The 20,711-nt window shown below is 40.9% G+C and overlaps 2 protein-coding genes across 3 annotated transcripts in view; both read right to left on the bottom strand.

Moving 5' to 3' along the window:
• LOC112070966 (guanylate-binding protein 1) overlaps positions 1–12,582 on the bottom strand; it is a 28,852-nt gene extending 16,270 nt beyond the window's left edge. Inside the window, exons 1-6 of the mRNA XM_024138427.2 lie at positions 12,509–12,582; positions 11,776–11,810; positions 10,838–11,032; positions 2,203–2,330; positions 1,935–2,044; positions 1,136–1,332 (exon numbers count right to left, since the gene is read on the bottom strand). Coding sequence (XP_023994195.1) covers positions 1,136–1,332; positions 1,935–2,044; positions 2,203–2,330; positions 10,838–11,009 — 607 coding nt within the window. The 5' untranslated portion in view covers positions 11,010–11,032; positions 11,776–11,810; positions 12,509–12,582. The remainder of the gene's footprint in view (positions 1–1,135; positions 1,333–1,934; positions 2,045–2,202; positions 2,331–10,837; positions 11,033–11,775; positions 11,811–12,508) is intronic.
• LOC112070965 (guanylate-binding protein 1-like) overlaps positions 1–20,711 on the bottom strand; it is a 103,539-nt gene that overhangs the window by 61,933 nt on the left and 20,895 nt on the right. Inside the window, exon 1 of one of the 2 annotated variants that reach the window (XM_070439196.1) lies at positions 12,509–12,580. The exons of the other annotated variant lie outside the window; for it this stretch is intronic. The gene's annotated coding sequence lies outside the window, so the exon portion shown is untranslated. Of the gene's footprint in view, positions 1–12,508; positions 12,581–20,711 lie in introns of those variants that run through there. 2 annotated transcript variants of the gene reach the window in all.

The following is a 20,711-nucleotide window of genomic DNA, read 5'->3' on the forward strand; positions in this document are numbered from 1 at the left end:
TACAGGTATAGCAGGTTATACAGGTATAGCAGGTTATACAGGTATAGCAGGTTATACAGGTATAGCAGGTTATACAGGTATAGCAGGTTATACAGTCTCATGGAAGCACTACGTATGTTGGAAGCTTGTCTATGTTTGATGTTCCCCCCTTTGTTACCCCACGTTCCACGGTGTCAACGGTGTTCAGGGGCTATATCACTCTCTCCAGGGTGAGAGTGAGAAGTTGGGTATTTGTCCACAAGGGGGCGCCCCTCCCCCATGGGTGGCTCATTACTGAGATTCATTGCTGTTCCCTGCCTGGATCTCAATGGCCTCTGGTGTCTAGTGATACAGGTTATGGTCTCTATAGGTGATTAGTTGYTGGTAGCGGAGTTGAGGGAACGAGCAGGGTTGGACACGACCACCCTATTATCCCACACAAAGTTTCTGTGGTTCATATGAGCCCCCAAATGAGCTGTCTGTCTCCAGCTCAACTCTTTTCATTCCTGGGAATTAGGTCTGTTACAACAGCAGTCTGTTCTATTCCCAGCTATGTTACAATGTATTTTGTCGCCAGTAGCTATGACTTGTCGGTAGGGTAACCTCCATGATAAGGCTTTTTCCCTAGGTCTATTTGTAATGCATGCGTTCCAGTGCTGGGTACAAGCCGGTTGCCGGAACGCATCTTACCGCCTAAACCGAGTGAGGCTCTAGGCTCGTCACTGATCGCTGGAGCCTGTGTACCCAGAGTGGGCAAGGCTTTAGGCAAACCTTGGYACATGAACACAGGTTTTTCAACTGAGTTCCACAGTGTTCACGGGTGTAAAAAGTGTTGTGTCTCCCACATATGAGTTGGATGAAAAGTGTCCCATCTCCATGTTGAGACACACAGTTGTCAAGATTGGTGGAAGAATCTCTCCCAGTCCCAGGATTTCATTGGCCTTATCAGGCATGATTGTAGATCCTTCATCCGAAGTCGCGAGAGTGTGACTCCCCATAGTATGTTGTACTCCTTCAGGGAACAGTAGTTATAGTCATAACGCTACGCTTTGCATCATACCGTGGTATATTGTCTGATATACACACAGCTGGAATGCTATTTGAACCAATCAGCATCTAGGTCTCAAACTACATGGTTTATATTAATGACATTCACCTTTCTTGAGTTGCAGGGAATTCTCCAGATACTGGTCTGGAGTAATTTCTCTGCCGTCGATCTCGAGCTGTAGAGTGAAATCTCTGACGGTCCACACAAAATTAGGAAAGAACTGCATAAACTGGGTGCCCTCTCCTTCCTCCTCATCGTCAGTGGAAGACTTCACCTTGATCATCTCTGTCAGCTCGTTCACATATCTGTAGGACCGGTTGAGGATTGATACAGGAGTTCCCAAAGCTCATGTCAATGTCATGAACAGTTTGAGTACAGGGGCTTGAATTTCAGGGAAATTACAAACAAAAAAAACAAAAAAAAAAAGTAATTTTCAGTTTAGATTTCAACTGACACAGTAACGTCATTTGTTTGAAAGTCACAGACATTGCTTTTAGTCAACACCAGCTCTTCATGTTCACTAAAGCTAAGAATCAATCCCGGAACCGGCATCCTGAGATTTCTCAAGCCCTTTACAGTTTCCAGAGAAATAAATTACTACGTAGTACTGATAAACACGACATATGCAACTTGCATATAGTATATTTAATTAAATGGAACATATTCAGTTGGCACATTATGAACATTTAAATTCTCTACCATATCAGTGATTAGGTCTAGCCTACAATTAAATAATGATAAAAATATACATACAAATTCATGAAAATGTCCATCACAATTAGCCTGGCTACCACTAATATGTCTAACAAAAGCCTAACAAACAAGCAAACTATCATATCAAATACCACAACAGATTATGTCCACAAGATGCCACAGAATGGAGCCAAATGTTAACCCAAAAGGATACTGAAGCTTCTCCACAGCATCATTGTCGATGGTCCCTAGACTGTTGTAGACCAGAGTACTGCTTAACAGAATGGCCAGAGAGAAGATCCAGGCATCATTCTTAGAATCCCCCTGAAACAAGTATCACAACATGTATCAGATCTCTGACTAAGTAATCATCTCATTTAAATGATGAGTGTGCAGATATGTGTTCACCGTGCTTTGTTGGTAAATGAAGGAATGTGAATGTGTAATGTGGATTGTAAAGAGATTGAACTTTGACCYCCCACCTTYTCCACGTCCCCCAGYCCCTCTGTATCCAGCAGCACCAGGGTGTGGTCTGTTTTTTCAGGATGAGGGACACACCACATCCAGATACCCTTAGTCTTGGACTGGATGGTGGCTCCAAGGGCAAAACCTATATCAACATAGATTGTTGAGGACATTTACAGTATAAATATTAAACCAGCCTATAACACTGTTACAGAGCTCGATCAAAGCTACTGCAGACCAGAACTAGCTAGCTTCTAGCAAAGCCCTAGACCAGAGTTAGTTAGTACGGACCAGAACTAGCTAACTACTAGCTAAGCCTTAGACCAGAGTTAGTTAGTGCGGACCAGAAATAGCTAACTACTAGCAACGCCCTAGACCAGAGTTAGTTAGTGCAGACCAGAACTACTGCAGACCAGAACTAGCTAACTACTAGCAAAGCCCTAGACCAGAGTTAGTTAGTGCGGACCAGAACTACTGCAGACCAGAACTAGCTAACTACTAGCAAAGCCCTAGACCAGAGTTATTTAGTGTGTACCAGAACTACTGCAGACCAGAACTAGCTAGCTACTAGCAAAACCCTAGACCAGAGTTAGTTAGTGCAGACCAGAACTACTGCAAACCAGAACTAGGGGGGTAGGGGGAGATAGTTGCCCCATTTTAGGGGACAAAAAGTATTGGGACAAAATTCACTAAGAAATAAATGGTAAATAATGTATCGTGTCATATGGGGGTCATATACCACCCTGCATACCACTGCTGGCTTGCTTCTGAAGCTACGCAGGGTTGGTCCTGGTCAGTCCCTGGATGGGAGACCAGGTGCTGCTGGAAGTGGTGTTGGAGGGCCAGTAGGAGGCACTCTTTCCTCTGGTCTAAACAAAGATCCCAATGCCCCAGGGCAGTGATTGGGGACACTGCTCTGTGTAGGGTGTCGTCTTTCGGATGGGACGTTAAACGGGTGTCCTGACTCTGAGGTCATTAAAGATCCCATGGCACTTATCGTAAGAGTAGGGGTGTTAACCCCGGTGTCCTGGCTAAATTCCCAATCTGGCCCTCAACCATCACGGTCACCTAATAATCCCCAGTTTACAATTGGCTCATTCATCCCCCTCCTCTCCCCTGTAACTATTCCCAGGTCGTTGCTGCAAATGAGAACGTGTTCTCAGTCAACTTACCTGGTAAAATAACGGTAAAATAAATAAAATAAAAAAATATTTGAGTCACTTTTGTTGTAAATAAGAATAGTATATGTTTGGTAACACAATGTGGATGCTACCATGATTATGCATAGTCCTGAATGAATCGTGAATAATGATGAGTGAGAAAGTTCATACCCCCAAGACATGCTAACCTCTCACCATTACAATAACAGGGGAGGTTAGCATTTTATATCATATCTCCAAGACATTCTACCCTCTCACCATTACAATAACAGGGGAGGTTAGCATTTTATATCATACCTCCAAGACATGCTAACCTCTCACCATTACAATAACAGGGGAGGTTAGCATTTTATATCATACCACCAAGACATGCTAACCTCTCACCATTACAATAACAGGGGAGGTTAGCATTTTATATCATACCACCAAGACATGCTAACTTCTCACCATTACAATAACAGGGGAAGTTATCAATTTTTGGGGGTATGATATTTGTGCGTCTGTAACTTTCTCAATCATTATTATTCACGATTCATTCAGGACTGTGTAATCATGGTAGCATCCACATTAATGGAGACGTGTTTAGAAACATTATTTTCTTATTTTCAATAAAAGTGAGTCCAAGATGACACAACACATTATTTACCATTCATTTCCATTTGGCACAAAATAATCTGAAACAACCAAAACCAACAGCAAATGGATCCAACAAGTTTGCAGAGTCACAAGGTTGATATCATCATTGTGTTCCAGGAATATAGGACCAAATACTAAACCTACTTTAATACACATGAATCTGTCCTAATACTTTTGGTCCCTAAAAAGGGGGACTATGTACAAAAAGTGCTGTAATTTCTAAACGGTTCACTTGGTATGGATGAAAATACCCTCAAAATAAAGCTGATAGTCTACAGCTTAACCTCATATTCATTGTATCATTTCAAATCCAAAGTGCTGGAGTACAGAGCCAAAACAACACAAAATGTTTACCAATACGTTGTTTGCTCACTGTATATCTACTGTATATATATCTACTGTATATATATTTTGTAGCTCAGTCGGGGTCTCAACTTACTATTGAGAGTCAGAAAAGTAGAATACACAAAGTGAAACTTCAAAATGTGTTGGCGAATCAGCACACACCCTCTTGTTACTGCACGTCATTTACTCAATTAGCCCACGTCAGCTTTTACTGTAGATTGCTAGGTAAGGTATTCCAGACAATTATCTAACCCTAGGCTTAATCATCACCAAATGACCGACCGGACAAGCAGGGCATGTGCTCAGGGACCCTGACCTCCAGGGGGTTTCCGTTGATTTTGTTAAATGTTATCCGCCCCATTTTGGGTGGCAGGGTAGCCTTGTGGTTAGTAACCGAAAGGCTGCAAGTTCGAATCCCCGAGCTAACAAATTACAAATCTGTCATTCTGGCCCTGAACAAGACAGTTAACCCACTGTTCCTAGGCCGTCATTGAAAATTAGAATTTATTCTTAACTGACTTGCCTAGTCAAATAAAGGTAAAAAAAAAAGACAAAATGTGTGTAATTGCAGGAAATGTGCTTTAAAATGGCAAACCTTTCTCACCACCCCATGGCAAAATGTGTACAATTGCAGGAAATGTATTTTAACACCAAGAACATTTATCCACTGCCAAGAGGGGGATCTAAAACATTTTGCCCACTAGGTGGGGGGGGCTCACTTAGGGCTTAGGGCTCTGACCACTACAACTTCTTTAATTACCATCAAAACACCAAATGTTTGTCAGGAAATGTTCTTTTTTAGTTCCACATGTGTAATTATTCAYGATTTATTTGATGTAATTACACATTTTATTGTTCTCATATGTAACTACTGTGATTTGTAATTACATGTTTGAATGTCACCTGTGTATTACCATGGTAATAACTCCTCATGCAGTGCYGGTCCAAGGCTAGGACCTGGTAACAACAATTGTAACAAGGCATACTCTGTCATTAACTACTGGTTATTTTCAATAGGTTAATTAATATGTTATGACCTGGCTCAATGGAAAGGAAAGGGGGATACCTAGTCAGTTGTACAACTGAATGCATTGAACTGAAATGGGTATTCCTTATTTAACCCAACCCCTCTGAATCAGAGAGATGCAATCGACACCAAATGGACCCCAGTTTAAGAACAATGTAGTTACACAGTAATTATCATGTACCAGAGCAAGAAAATTATTGTAAAGTGAAACCCAGTAGTAGGGTATTAACTTCTAAACTAGTTAGAATGTAACATTTGCAGATACTAGGCTAATGAGATGAAATTTGGAGACAATAGAACATTCATTATGGCTGGGAGCAGTATGGGGGCAGTATTGAGTAGCTTGGATGAATAAGGTGCCCAGAGTAAACTGCCTGCTACTCAGTCCCATAAGCTAAAATATGCATAGTATTAGTATTTTTGGATTAGAAGACACTCTGAAGTTTCTAAAACTGTTTGAATGATGTCTGTGAGTATAACAGAACTCATATGGCCGGCAATAACCTGAGAAAAAATCCAACCAGGAAGTGGGAAATCTGAGGTTTGTAGTTTTTCAACTCATGGCCTATTGAATATACAGTGTCTATGGGGTAATTTTGCACTTCCTAAGGCTTCCACTAGATGTCAACAGTCTTTAGAACCTTGTTTGATGCTTCTACTATAAAGGAGGGGGGAATGGGAGCTGAATGAGTCAGAGGTCTGGCAGAGTGCCATGAGCTGACCACGCACGTTCACGTGAGAGTTAACTCTGTTCCATTGCATTTCTGAAGACAAAGGAATTGTCCGGTTGAAACATTATTGAAGAATTATGATAAAAACATCCTATAGATTGATTCTATACATCGTTTGACATGTTTCTACGGACCGTAACGGAACTTTTTGACTTTCCGTCTGCTCACGCATCGTGAGTTTGGGTTGTGTACTAAACGCGCAAACAAAAAGGAGGTATTTGGACATAAATTATGAACTTTATCGAACAAATCAAACATTTATTGTGGAACTGGGATTCCTGGGAGTGCATTCTGATGAAGATCATCAAAGGTAATAGAATATTTATAATGCTATTTCTGACTTATGTTGACTCCAAAACATGGCGGATATGTGTATTGCTTGTGTTTTTGTCTGAGCTCTGTACTCAGATTATTGCATGGTGTGCTTTTTCGGTAAAGCTTTTCTTAAATCTGACACAGCGGTTGCATTAACTTCTTTGGGCTGCAGGGGCAGTATTGAGTAGCCTGGATAAAAGGTGCCCATTTCAAACGGCCTCATACTCAATTCTTGCTCGTACAATATGCATATTATTATTACTATTGGATAGAAAACACTCTCTAGTTTCTAAAACGGTTTGAATTATATCTGTGAGTAAAACAGAACTCATTTTGCAGCAATCTTCCTGACAGGAAGTGGAAAATCTGAAATCGATGCTCTGTTCTAGGGCCTGCCTATAAATGTGCTTGATATGTATTAGTATACATGCACTTCATACGCCTTCCACTAGATGTCAACAGGCAGTGAGAGAAGAAATGGAGTGTATAACTTGATCTGAGGTCGAATAAGAGCTCTTGGCATGACGTGACACCAATTTCCTATTTTCTGGAAGGCGCGAGAAGGGACCGGGTATTGCCTTCTGAAAAGCTGTCGTTATAGACGGCTAATATCTCCGGCTTTGATTTTATTTGATAATTGTGACAATATCATCGTAAAGTATGTTTTTTCAATATAGTTTTATTAGATTATAGAATTTTTTTCGGGACGTTAGGCGTGTTGCGTTTCTGCGTTTGTTCACGAAGGAGAGCTTCGCGCCACTTTGCTAGCTTTCCGTGCTAATTGACTGGAGAAGAGGACATTCTAAAACCAAACAATGATTGTTCTGGACAAAGGACCCCTTGTGCAAGATTCTGATGGAAGCTCAACCAAAGTAGGACCCATTTATGATGTTATTTCATATTTCTGTCGAAAATGTTTACTATTAGTTTACGCCCAGATTTTGGGCGCTCTCTCGCTATAACGTAAGCTGCATGTCGTACTAAAGTTATTTTTATAATTCTAACACGGCGATTGCATTAAGAACTAGTGTATCTATCATTTGCTGTACAACAAGTATTTTTTAGTAACGTTTATGATTAGTTATTTGGTCAGAATAGGTGAGTGTCWGAAATATATCCGGAGATTCTGGAAAATAKTTGCTACRTTTTCACAATGTATAACCACGGATTTCAGCTCTAAATATGCACATTTTCGAACAAACCATATATGTATTGTGTAATATGATGTTATAGGACTGTCATCTGATGAAGTTTATGAAGGTTAGTGAAATAATTAATATCTTTTGCTGGTTTTGTCGCTATCGCTACTGTTGTCTTGAATCAATGCTGTTGTGTGGTAGGCTATTGTAGTAAGCTAATATAATGCTATATTGTGTTTTCGCTGTAAAACACTTAAAAAATCTGAAATATTRGCTGGATTCACAAGATGTTTGTCTTTCATTTGCTGTACACCATGTATTTTTCATAAATGTTTTATGATGAGTATTTAGGTATTTCACGTTGGTCTCTATAATTACTCTGGCTGCTTCGGTGCTATTTGTGATGGTAGCTGTGATGGTAGTTGCAATGTAAAACTGATTTATACCTCAAATATGCACATTTTTCGAACAAAACATAGATTTATTGTATAACATGTTATAAGACTGTCATCTGATGAAGTTGTTTCTTGGTTAGTTTGGTTGGTTCTTGGTTAGTTTGGTTGGTTTTCTGCAAGCTACCTGTGCTGTGAAAGAAATGTCTGTGCTTTTTTGTATTTGGTAGTGAGCTAACATAAATATACGTGGTGTTTTCGCTGTAACACATTTAAAAAATCGGACATGTTGACTGGATTCACAAGATGTTTATCTTTCATTTGCCGTATTGGACTTGTTAATGTGTGAAAGTTAAATATTTCTCAAAAATATTTTTTGAATTTCGCGCTCTGCCTTTTCAGTGGAATGTGGGAGGAGTTCTGCTAGCGGAACCCCGGGGCTAGACAGGTTAAAGGATTTCAAGGTTGAGAAAGTAATTTCAGAAGCTAGCATATTTCGTAACTTACCAACAACAGCTGCAAATTCCAGAAAAACCACATGTTTTAAAGTTCTCGTTCCTTGCTTTGTCTAACAACACTATCATGAATCAAATAAGTGTTGTGGTTCAGAGTGCAGTATTTATTTAGTTTCATAAGGGAGATGGAGATGACAGGTTATTGTTGTGACCATGGTGATTTCAATACTTTTGTTTAAATCTATCAAAAGTAGAGAACTTTCCAGACCGTGAGTGGTCTTGTTTCACTACATGTAATGAGGTCATGAAGGGGTCCTTATGGTAAAGCTGACCCTGCTCATTCCTGATTAATTAGTTGACCAAAATTTTGCACACATTTTTAAGGAATCACAGTTTTGGGAGAAATACTCCTTGATGTCACAGAGGGCTATTGTAAGGAACCACATAAGATAATTTTTTTAACATTTTTACGACCACATTTTGGGAGAGTTTCAAATTGTTATCCTTTCCTGAGGAAATGGGCATTTTTGTTCATAGAGAAAACATGGAAATGAATAAAGTAAAAAAAATGAATATATATACAGTTGAAGTCAGAAGTTTACATACACTTATGTTGGAGTCATTTAAACTAATTTTTCAACCACTCCACAAATTTCTTGTTAACAAACTATAGTTTTGGCAATTCGGTTAGGATATCTACTTTGTGCATGACACAAGTCATTTTTCCAACAATTGTTTACAGACAGATTATTTCACTTATAATTCACTGCATCACAATTCCAGTGGTTCAGAAGTTTATATACACTAAGTTGACTGTGCCTTTAAACAGCTTGGAAAATTCCAGAAAAATGTCATGCCTTTAGAAGCTTCTGATAGGCTAATTGACATAATTTGAGTCAATTGGAGGTGTACCTGTGGATGTTTTTCAAGGTCTACCTTCAAACTCAGTGCCTCTTTGCTTGACATCATGGGAAAATCAAAAGAAATCAGCTTAGACCTCAACATTTTTTTGTAGACTTCCACAAGTTTGGTTCATTCTTGGGAGCAATTTCCAAACACTGAAGGTACACGTTCATCGGTACAAACAATAGTACGCAAGTATAAACACCATGGGACCACGCAGCCGTCATACCACTCAGGAAGGAGAAGGCATTCTGTCTCCTAGAGATGAACGTACTTTGGTGCGAAAAGTGCAAATCAATCCCAGAACAACAGCAAAGGACCCTGTGAAGATGCTGGAGGAAACAGGTACAAAAGTATCTACATCCACAGTAAAACGAGTCCTATATCGACATAACCTGAAAGGCAGCGCAGCAAGGAAGAAGCCAACTTTCCAAAACCACCATAAAAAAGCCAGACTACGGTTAGCAACTGCACATGGGGACAAAGATCTTACTTTTTGGAGAAATGTCCTCTGATCTGATGAAACAAAAATAGAACTGTTTGGGCATAACGACCATTGTTATGTTTGGAGGAAAAAGGGGGAGACTTGCAAGCCGAAGAACACCATCCCAACCGTGAAGCACGGGGGTGGCAGCATCATGTTGTCGGGGTGCTTTGCTGCAGGAGGGACTGGTGCACTTTACAAAATAGATGGCATCATGAGGAGGGAGTTAATGTGGATATATTGAAGCAACATCTCAAGACATCAGTCAGGAAGTTAAAGCTTGGTCGCAAATGGGTCTTCCAAATGGACAATGACCCCAAGCATACTTCCAAAGTTGTGGCAAAATAGCTTAAGGACAACAAAGTCAAGGTATTGGAATGGCCATCACAAAGCCCTGTCCTCAAGCCTATAGAAAATTTGTGGGCAGAACTGAAAAGCGTGTGCGAGCAAGGAGGCCTACAAACCTGACTCAGTTACACCAGCTCTGTCAGGCGGAATGGGCCAAAATTCACCCAACTTATTGTGTTAAGCTTGTGGAAGGCTACCCGAAATTTTGACCCAAGTTAAACAATTTAAAGGCAATGCTACCAAATTCTAATTGAGTGTATGTAAACTTCTGACCCACTGGGAATGTGATGAAAGAAATAAAAGCTGAAATAAATCATTCTCGCTACGATTCTTCTGACATTTCACTTTCTTAAACTAAAGTGGTGATCCTAACTGGATTAAATTTTTACATGGATTAAATGTCAGAAATTGTGAAAAACTGAGTTTAAATGTACTTGGCAATGGTGTATGTAAACTTCCGACTTCAACTGTATATATCTCAATCTATTTTATTGCAACAAAATCATTTCTTTTTTATGTTTACTATATTTTGTTTTCTTCTGCCATACAAAGACTGTACCAGTTTCAAGAATCCCTGTCCTGCTATGTTGTTACTACAGTTATTATTGTGTAGTTACAAAGTAGTAGGGGAAACTTAATGTACAGTGTTACCAAAAAAGACTGAGTCACAGATGATGTCCAAACCTGTTTGTATAGAAAGATATAATTGTCTCTCACCACTTCTCTTCTGAGCCAGCTTGTTCATGAGGTAGGACTTKCCGGTGCGATACAGCCCGACCACCGCCACAACTACGACTTTCTGTTTCAGTCCCATCAGGTAGTCGATGGCCTCTGGTTCTACGCAAAGCTCTCCGTCGGCGTTGTTAATGAGGCACATTGGGGAGTCCATGGTCAAGTGGTTTCACAAGATCGCTTCAAAGGAAATGGTTGATACAAGTTCATCATCATTAATACTTATTTTACCTCTATGATGCTATTCCTTGTCATGTCAATAGCAAAATACAACACATTTTGTCATCATTTACATTTACATTTAAGTCATTTAGCAGACGCTCTTATCCAGAGCGACTTACAAACCATTTAAATTCCAATAATGATCTGTAACAATAATAAATAGTAAATAGTTTGACAGCATCTTAAGACAAAATTCTAATGCAGGGATCTCCTGCTCCAGTCCAGTAGTGACTTGTTCTACAGGCTTGTATTGTAGTCCAGCACTAACATGCCTGGTCCAAAATATCAAGGTCCAGACTGAAGATCATCATTAGTAGATCATTTGACACAGGTTTGTTATTGCTATTGGTGTTTGTCTGCCAGAGTGATAATAAGACATGAGAACAATTCTACAGCCAAATCAGGGTGAGGTATAGATAAACTCTGAAAAATATTGATCATGAAGGAACGCCTGGGGTGAGAAATTTTATAAATGTCTCTTCATAATTATACAACGATCAGAGTTTCAGTTTGGTATCTTCAGTACAAGCAATAGGAAAGTGGTCGCTGAAATCATTTTAAAAAACACCACTGTCCAAGTTCTTATGGAGTCAATTTGTCAGGATTAGGTCAACCAGCGAAGAGTTTGAAGATTATTTTTTCCATGAATACCTGTGGGTTTGGAAATAAGAAGTCAGGTTAAAGTCAGGCTTGATACTCACATATACTCGTAGTTTCGCTGAGAGTCAAGGATGCTCTGCAATGATGGCAAAAGCAGTAAGCAGCAGGCTATTTGAAGGCTGCAGACACTGAAAGTGAAAGTGACCTCCTGTCTGATGAACTCTTTCATGACCTAAGTACTACAAGAATCCATCATAACAGGAACTGCTGTGGGAAACTACCCCAGATTCCAAGTGCCTTGTATTCATGGGGGGAATTTTGTGGTGATAATGTTTTGTGGAAGGGGGATGCAGACACTGTTTTGCCCATGTTACAGACGGCTATATCGGTCCACTAATACAGAGCCAGCAAAGACACAGTGCACTATTTGTCAGAGTAAAAAACTTTTATTTCTCAAAATATATGAGTTAATTATGAATATATATTTTTATTATTTTTGTGAGAATAAATTTTTTCCCCCCAAAATATATGTGTTATTTATTAATATATATATTTTTTTCTTCTGATTTTTCAGGTGATGCTGCAGCACCCTCAGCAACCTTTCTTCCTTGGTCCAATGGTCGTAAGGTACTATGCCTTCTGACAAAAGTGCTTATCAAGAAAAAAGTCCTAAAGGACAATTCAAGGCAGAAAGGAGATGGAGGACTCAACAAAAAAATGCTGAGATTAATTTCTTATTTGCTCAGTTTTAATCCATTGTTAGTTTCAAGAGAGGAGAGGTGAACAGTCTGTAGTGCTAGTAAGATTAGAGTATAGACAGTAGGGGAAAAATACCTTCAGTGGTTATGTCCATGGGGCTCAAATGTTCAATAAATATTGTCCGGTTGGAGGAAGGATGGGTGGCGGTCTGGTAGAATAAAGAGAAAAGAATCCATAAAAAAATCCATAAATAAATCATAATTTTTGTGTAATTTCTATCGGTTTTCTCTTTCATTATTTTTATCTGGCATTAGTGTTGAAGCCTACATTTTAGGGCCTAATTTTACTCACACCAAATAGCCTACAAGCCAATCCCCAAATGCTTTTGTGAATGATTGATGCGAGTTAATCCTCATTAATTAATTCAATAATATTACAAATTTTAGTACTGTCACGGCTGTTGAAAGAACTGGACCAAGGTGCAGTGTGGTAAGCGTACATATACCTTTTATTTAGGATGACGCCGACAAAAACAATAAACAACACAAAACAACCGTGAAGCTTAAGGGCTATGTGCCACAAACAAAGTTAACTTCACACACAGAAAGTAGGAAAAGGGCTACCTAAGTACGGTTCCCAATCAGAGACAACGATAGACAGCTGTCCCTGATTGAGAACCATACCCGGCCAAAACATAGAAACATAAAATCATAGAAAACAAAACATGGAATGTCCACCCCAAATCACACCCTGACCAAACCAAATAGAGACATTAAAAGGCTCTCTAAGGTCAGGGCATGACAAACCAAGCATTAACAAGATATTCAAATATTTAAAGGACGACAGTTTTTCCTAATTTGTCCACGTTTTTCACCAATGCTCATTAACAAATGCTAGCGGCCATGACTGAAGCCAAACAAGAGTTGTCTTGAGGTGTGTTATGTTTGCCTATCATACCCAGGCAGGTACTGTTGCATGTCCTTCCTGAGTCACAGTAGCATCACAGCCAGCACCTCAAAATGTCTGGCCGCACGCTCAGGACTGCTTTATGAGAACAATAACATGTCATTGTTTTTAAAGAGGCACATTGGGGAATCCATGGTAGAAATCCATGGTCAGTCAGGAGGGTGAGGAAATTTGTCCCCTAAGTCCCTCACAAACTTTTACAGATGCACAATTCAGAGCATCCTGTCGGGCTGTATCACCGGCTGGTACTGCAACTGCACCGCTAGCAATCACAGGGCTCTCCAGAGGGTGGTGCGATCTGCCCAACGCATCCCCCACCGGGGACACACTGCCTGCCCTCCAGGACACCTACAGCACCCGATGTCACAGGAAAGCCAAAAAGATCATCAAGGACATCAACCACCCTAGCCACGGCCAGTTCACACCACTATCATCCAGAAGGCAAGGTCAGTACAGGTGCATCAAAGCTGGGACAGAGAGACTGAAAAACAGCTTCAATCTCAATGCCAAGATAGTATTAAATAGCCATCACTAGCCGGCTACCACCCGGTTACTCAACCCTGCACCTTAGAGGCTGCTGCTCTATGTAGATACAGTGATTGCTCCTTTAAAAGTTGTGTCATACTGCAGCACACTTTGCGGGCTGCAGCAGCCTTCTTTGGCACATTATCTAATTGTCAGCCTTTTTTTCTGTTAATGCAAGTTAGTGCTAGTTTGACCACCAGAGGGCATCTTTGAGAAGCATTTGATAGTCTTCCATATTGGTATTACCAGAGAATTTAAAACCTTTTTTGTAATAACTAGCATATGGGATTGATTTGAAGAAATTTGGCTTAATTCATTTTGTTAATATTATGGTGTTTCTATTAGGATGGAATGGAAAATATGGCGCTGTACAATGTGACGGTCGGGAGTAGGCTACAGCATAAGAGGATTGGAGGAATCTAAATTGTTTGCCATCATTAGACAACTTTGTTACAATATTTCTGTAAATCAGTGATATTTATTCCCATAGTAATTCGTTATGGATCCATTACTAAATCAACATCTGCATTTTGAAAGTGTGTTTTTACCATTCTTTAATTAATGAAAGCATAAAGATGCTGATGAAGAAATACAAAGGAGAGAAGGCCATGTACTACAAAATAAGGGCATGCAGGAGACAGGGGTTTAATCCCTCGACGGGGAGGAAGGAGTAGGCTGTCCATGTAAATAAGAATTTGTTCCTAACTGACTTGCCTAGTTAAATTCAATCTGGAGTGCCTGCGCTGATAAATTCAGTGTCAGTTTGTAAATTCAGACTGTTTTGCTCTCGGAAAGCACACTGGACGTTCGGACCGGGGAGTAGGGTTGATTTGAGCGTTCTGGCCTTACAACTGCAGTCAAGCACCCAAGCTACAATTGGCTAGCTTGCTAGCTACTTCAGGACACAAATGAGACTCTGACCATTTTACTCACCCTAGTAGAGCTGGTTAGGCAGTCTTCATGTTAACCAGAGCGTTGGTGACTGTAACTGTGCTGCTGGAAACAATTTATTACGCTTTAAGAAAAATTATGAATATTTACTAAAGACCCTCCACATACACATATCTCTTTCTCTCGCTCTCTCTGTCTCTCTCTCTGTCTCTGTCTCTCTCTCTCTTTTTCTCTCCTTCTCTCTCTCTCTCCCCCTCCTCCTCTCACAGAGAAGCTGGCAGGTGATATGGGCTTGTCCTATGGATATTACTTTCTTTCTGCCGTCTCTGGGCTGTACTCCCTCTACTGGGAGCCCAGTGCACGAGGTTGAGTGACGTCAACCTTTTAAACTACCTCAATCTGCGGACACATTTCTTTAGGTTGTTGGGTTGTAATTTGAAACACCAAAATGTAATGTTTGTATGTAGGAGGAATGTATATTATGGGGTCAATGGAGGGTGGAAAAGAAGTATGGGCCTGGAAAATGACTAAGTAAGGGAAAAGGCAATCACGTGGTTGATACGGGTGGATAGCAGTGGATTAGTGAGGAACGTGGGCCGAGGTCAGGTCACATGAAGGCAGAAGGAACAGTTTTATTTCACACGTCACTTAACTTCCTGCCTACAGTAGCAACAAAAAATGTCATGTTTAGACAAACGGAGGAGACTCCAGCTAAAGGGGGTATAAATACTGGTGCTGGTGGGAACATGTTTTTGTCTTGGCAGCTGTTGGATCCAGTGAGTGAATAAACTTGGTTTGAGCTAGTTGTCCGTTTAGTTTTTCAAACTGTTTTTCAGAGCCTAACAAGGTTTCATATGACGTCACTGTATTTGAGGTGTGTTTAATTGAACGTGCATGTATTCTGACCTCCAGTTCAACAGAGATGCCTGTATATATGTTTTCAGCTTGATTTCATCCCTTTCTCCTTCTCTCCTTCCCTCTCTCATTCTGACGGTATCATCTGTGGACAGACTCAGTCCACTAACACATCTCACCTGGTTCCTGCTGAGCTGGAGGCTGTCTGTTTTCAGACTAGAGGTAAAGGCTTTTCATTCCATTAAGACACAATCACACACATCAGATAGCACTCTGATATTAACTAATTAACTAGTGAACACACGCTGATAGAAGGCCGTCCAGAGGGCCTTGAACTATAGCCAAACCATCAACAGAGATGGCGATGGGTAGGTACACGTACAATGCACACACACACACACACACACACACACACACACACACACACACACACACACAGTAAACTCTAACATCAACTTTGACTCAAATACACACATTTGTAAGTCCACTCCCAAGGACACACAGGCACATTGACGTCACTCTACACAGGAAAACATGACTCTAAAAGCAGACACACACAGAGTACATTCTGAAAGCAGACACACACAGAGTACATTCTGAAAGCAGACACACACAGAGTACATTCTAAAAGCACACAGACACAGAGTACATTCTGAAAGCACACAGACACAGAGTACAATCTGAAAGCACACAGACACAGAGTACCTCTACCTACTCCTGAGGGAGTGCAGTTTTGGATTTTCAAGTCATATGTGTTCCTGCACTGGGTTCAGCCATGGTAGCTGGAGCATCAGAAGGGGGGCAGTGTCTGGAGCCTGGACCCTCACAACCATCTGTACTGAGAAATATCAAACCCAGATCAATCCTGAGGGTGAGAGAGTAGCATCAGACCATGAATTTAAAACCTTGTTGTTTTTCCATGAGAAAATTCATTAATTCATTTAATTTCAATCCACTTCCTCAATTGACTGATTTGACCCCAACCCTGTCATTCGTCCTGACCATCAGATGCCTTGTCAACATTTACCTCAGACTGCCATCTGGTGGTTAAATGTATACATTACAAAACAATACAGGTGCCACTAATTGCATAGTTTTCATGAGGACAGGATGATCCAATGATCAGTCAGGATGAAACTGTCTCTTTTTCTCCTGTAGAGAGAGAGTTCCGGAACACACGCTGATAGAAGGCCGTCCAGAGGGCCTTGAACTGGGAGACCACGGAGCCTATCAGCAATGGGAACGGTGAGTTTTGACCAATAAGATCACAGCCTGTTTGTTACTGCGTTACCCATCTCCTTTGTTGTGGTCTATGCTGCACCATTATGTATAGTACACATGGTATAGTCTGACCATGATACCCGGGTCTCTCTCTATGTCCTGTATAACTGCAGTGTTGGGACCGAGGGGGAATGGAGGATCCTGGGATATCCCTCCCACCCTTCTCTCAATGTCATCTGACCACTAGGGTCTGGATGCCATGTGGTTTATGTTTGTGTGTCTTGAGTGAGATGCTTCTCCACTGTAAAACTACTATAGCCAAACCATCAACACAGACCTTAACTGCCTATGTTGATCATTTCAATGACTTAAAGATCATGATTTTAATAAACCAATGTTATTACCATCTCTATGCTGTCATCTAAACCTGTCACCCTCGTCTCCCTCTAATCACACAGGCCACCACTAGTCACTAGGAACTAAGGTAGCATGGTAATGAATATTGAATTGAAGGGGGGACATACATAATGTAACACCCACCCCTCCACAGGTCCACATAGCACCTACATGTGATGGTTGTTTGGGCATACTGTATTTTGCCTTCTCCCTGAGACTATTCCTATTCTCCAGGCTGATGCCAAGTATTGACATGGCCTCCTCTCTGGATGCACCATTTCTGTACACATCCCCTTCCTCTTAGTCACATGGACAAAATCCCTACTGTCAACTAATCATTGAAGAAATGCTATGTAGTGTGATTGATTGGTGGAACTAGATAGACTGTGTGACTGAACTGTGATGGAGGACAAGAGAATCATTCTTCATGCCTGGTTTTACTTTGAATGTTTTGAAGGGATAGTTCAGCATTTTGGCAACTAAGCCCTGGAAGCAATGACTGGAAGTCTATAGGTGCAGCTAGCATGCTAGCTGCCATTTAGTATGCTAGCTGCCATTTAGCATGCTAGCTGCCATTTAGTATGCTAGCTGCCATTTAGTATGCTAGCTGCCATTTAGTATGCTAGCTGCCATTTAGCATGCTAGCTGCCATTTAGCATGCTAGCTGCCATTTATCAAATCAAATCAAATCCAACTTTATTTGTCACATACGCCGAATACAACACGTGTAGACCTTACAGTGAAATACATACTTACAAGCCCTTAACCAACAGTGCAGTCGAAGAAGAGTTAAGAAAATATTTACCAAATAAACCAAAGTAAAAAAATTGTCAAAATGAACACAATAAAATAACAATAACAAGGCTATATACAGGGGGTACCGGTACCGAGTCAATGTGCGGGGATACAAGATAGGTACATAGGTACATGTAGGTAGGGGTGAAGTGACTGTGCATAGATAATAAAAAGCGAGTAGCAGCAGTGTAGCAGCAGTGTACAAAACAAAGGGGGGTCAATGTAAATAGTCCAGTGGCCATTAGAAGCTGGGCATAGAAGCTGTTAAAAATTCTTAGGGATAGCCCCCTTTTTTTAAATTTTCGCCCAAATCTAACTGTCTGTAGCTCAAGCCCTGAAGCAAGATTATGCATATTCTTGGTATCATTTCAAAGGAAACACTTTGAAGTTTGTGGAAATGTGACTTGAATGTAGGAGAATATAACACAATAGCTCTGGGAGAAGAAAATACAAAGACAAAACCAACCAATGTTTTTTTTAATCACAATCTTTGAAATGCAAGAGAAAGGTCACTGTTAACGCCATCACTCTGGCTGTAATTCCGATACACTGCTGCCATCTTGTGGACACTATGTGCAACGTTTCAGATTAATAACTTGGAGAGTGACTGATCCTCAACAATTTTAGTGTGAAGTCCCCAGGTACATTTGGGCAAATCGTGAAGGAGACATTCGCATTCTTATTCCATTTTTTTTTTTTAAGAATATTGTCAAATCTGTATACTTGGACTTTGATTTATGACTTAAATGATTTAGCTTTCCAAGTATTGGAAGCCATGTAATAAGTAAAAAACTTGCATAACAACCAGTTTTCATAACTTCATAACTCTGAATATCCTTATAATTTATGTACAAATGAAAAGGCATGCTGTCGTACAAGGTTAGAAGCTACATTTTACGACATATATATGGTTTCCAGATACTCCCGTAAAGCCCAGCTCATTGGCTATCTAGCTAGCTTTGTTTGACCCTGATTGGTGCTTATTTGACAAAGATACAGTTGTTCATGTGATGGCCGCCCGCATCATCGGCATGCCATGAAGGCGTAGCTCTCTGACCAAATATGGTGTCCCATACGATATACTACACCCCTAATGAAATTGTGAAGTCTTGTACCTTCTAGGATCTCTGAGGATTAGATATAAACATGATTTGACTTGTTCAAAACAATGTTTAGGGTGAGATTTTCACAGATTCCTTTCTTTGCAAAATGGATCGTGCGTGCAATACGGACCTTTTTAGGATATGAAAAATTATTTTATCTAACAAAACGACACTTCATGTTATCTCTGGGACCCTTTTGATGATAAATCAGATCAAGATTTCAGAATTTAAGTACACATTTCACCTTCAGAGGTAAATTTATCAAACCTATCGCATTGAAAAAAGTGTTTTGTTGTTAGGAGCTCTCCTCAAACAATAGTATGGAATTTTTTCACAGTAATAGCTATGGTAAATTGGACAGTGCAGTTATATTAACAAGAATTTAAGCTTTCAGCCTATATAAGACACTTCTATGTAACGACATTTGTTGTTTCTCTAAAATCTGCGATCTTGATATAACGCTCTGCATGATTTACAACTATCCCGTGTCCCGCAGTTTTATGGCTTGTGGGTAAAAGCTGTTCAGGAGTCTTTTGGTCCTAGACATTACGCTCCGGTACCGCTTTCCGTGCAGTATGAGAGAAAACAGTCTATGACTTGGGTGACTGGAGTTCCTGACAATGTTTTTGTGCATTCCTCTGACACTGCCTATTATATAGGTCCTGGATGGCAGGAAGCTTGGCCCCAGTGATGTCCCAGTGATGTACGCACTACCCTCTATAACGCCTTACGTTCAGATGTCGAGCAGTTGCCATACCAGGCGGTGATACAACCCATCAGGATGCTCTCGATGGTGCAGCTGAAGAACTTTTGAAGGATCTGGGGACCCATGCCAAATCTTTTCAGTCTCCTGAGGGGGAAAAGGTGTTGCCGTGCCCTCTTCACGACTGTCTTGGTGTGTTTGGACCATGATAGTTCGTTGGTGATGTGGACACTAAGGATCTTGAAACTCTCAACCCGCTCCACTACAGCCCTGTCGATGTTAATGGGGGCCTGTTCGGCCTGCCTTTTCCTGTAGTCCACAATCAGCTCCTTTGTCTTGATTACATTGAGGGAGAGGTTGTTGTCCTGGCACCACACTGCCAGGTGTCTGACTTCTTCCCTATAGGCTGTCTCATCGTTGTCAGTGATCAGGCCTACCACTGTTGTGTTGTCAGCAAACTTAATGATGGTGTTGGAGTCGTGTTTGACCACGCAGTTGTGGATGAACAGGGAGTACAGTAGGGGACTAAGTACACACCCCTGAGGGGCCCCAGTGTTGAGGATCAGCGTGGCAGACGTGTTGTTGCCTACCCTTACCACCTGGGGGCGGCTCGTCAGGAAGCCCAGGATCCAGTTGACGCTGAGCTGTAGTCAAGGAACAGCTTTCTCACATAGGTATTCCTTTTGTCCAGGTGGGAAAGGGCAGTGTGGAGTGCGATTGAGATTGCACCATCTGTGGATCTTTTTGGGTGGTATGCGAATTGGAGTGGGTCTAGGATATTCGGGAGTATGCTGTTGATGTGAGCCATGGCTAGCATTTCAAAGCACTTCATGGCTACCGACGTGAGTGCTACGGTGCGGTAATCATTTAGGCAGGTTATCTT

This window comes from Salvelinus sp. IW2-2015, unplaced genomic scaffold (genome assembly GCF_002910315.2).
Source record: "Salvelinus sp. IW2-2015 unplaced genomic scaffold, ASM291031v2 Un_scaffold1476, whole genome shotgun sequence".
In the NCBI taxonomy this organism is placed as follows: Eukaryota; Metazoa; Chordata; class Actinopteri; order Salmoniformes; family Salmonidae; genus Salvelinus; species Salvelinus sp. IW2-2015.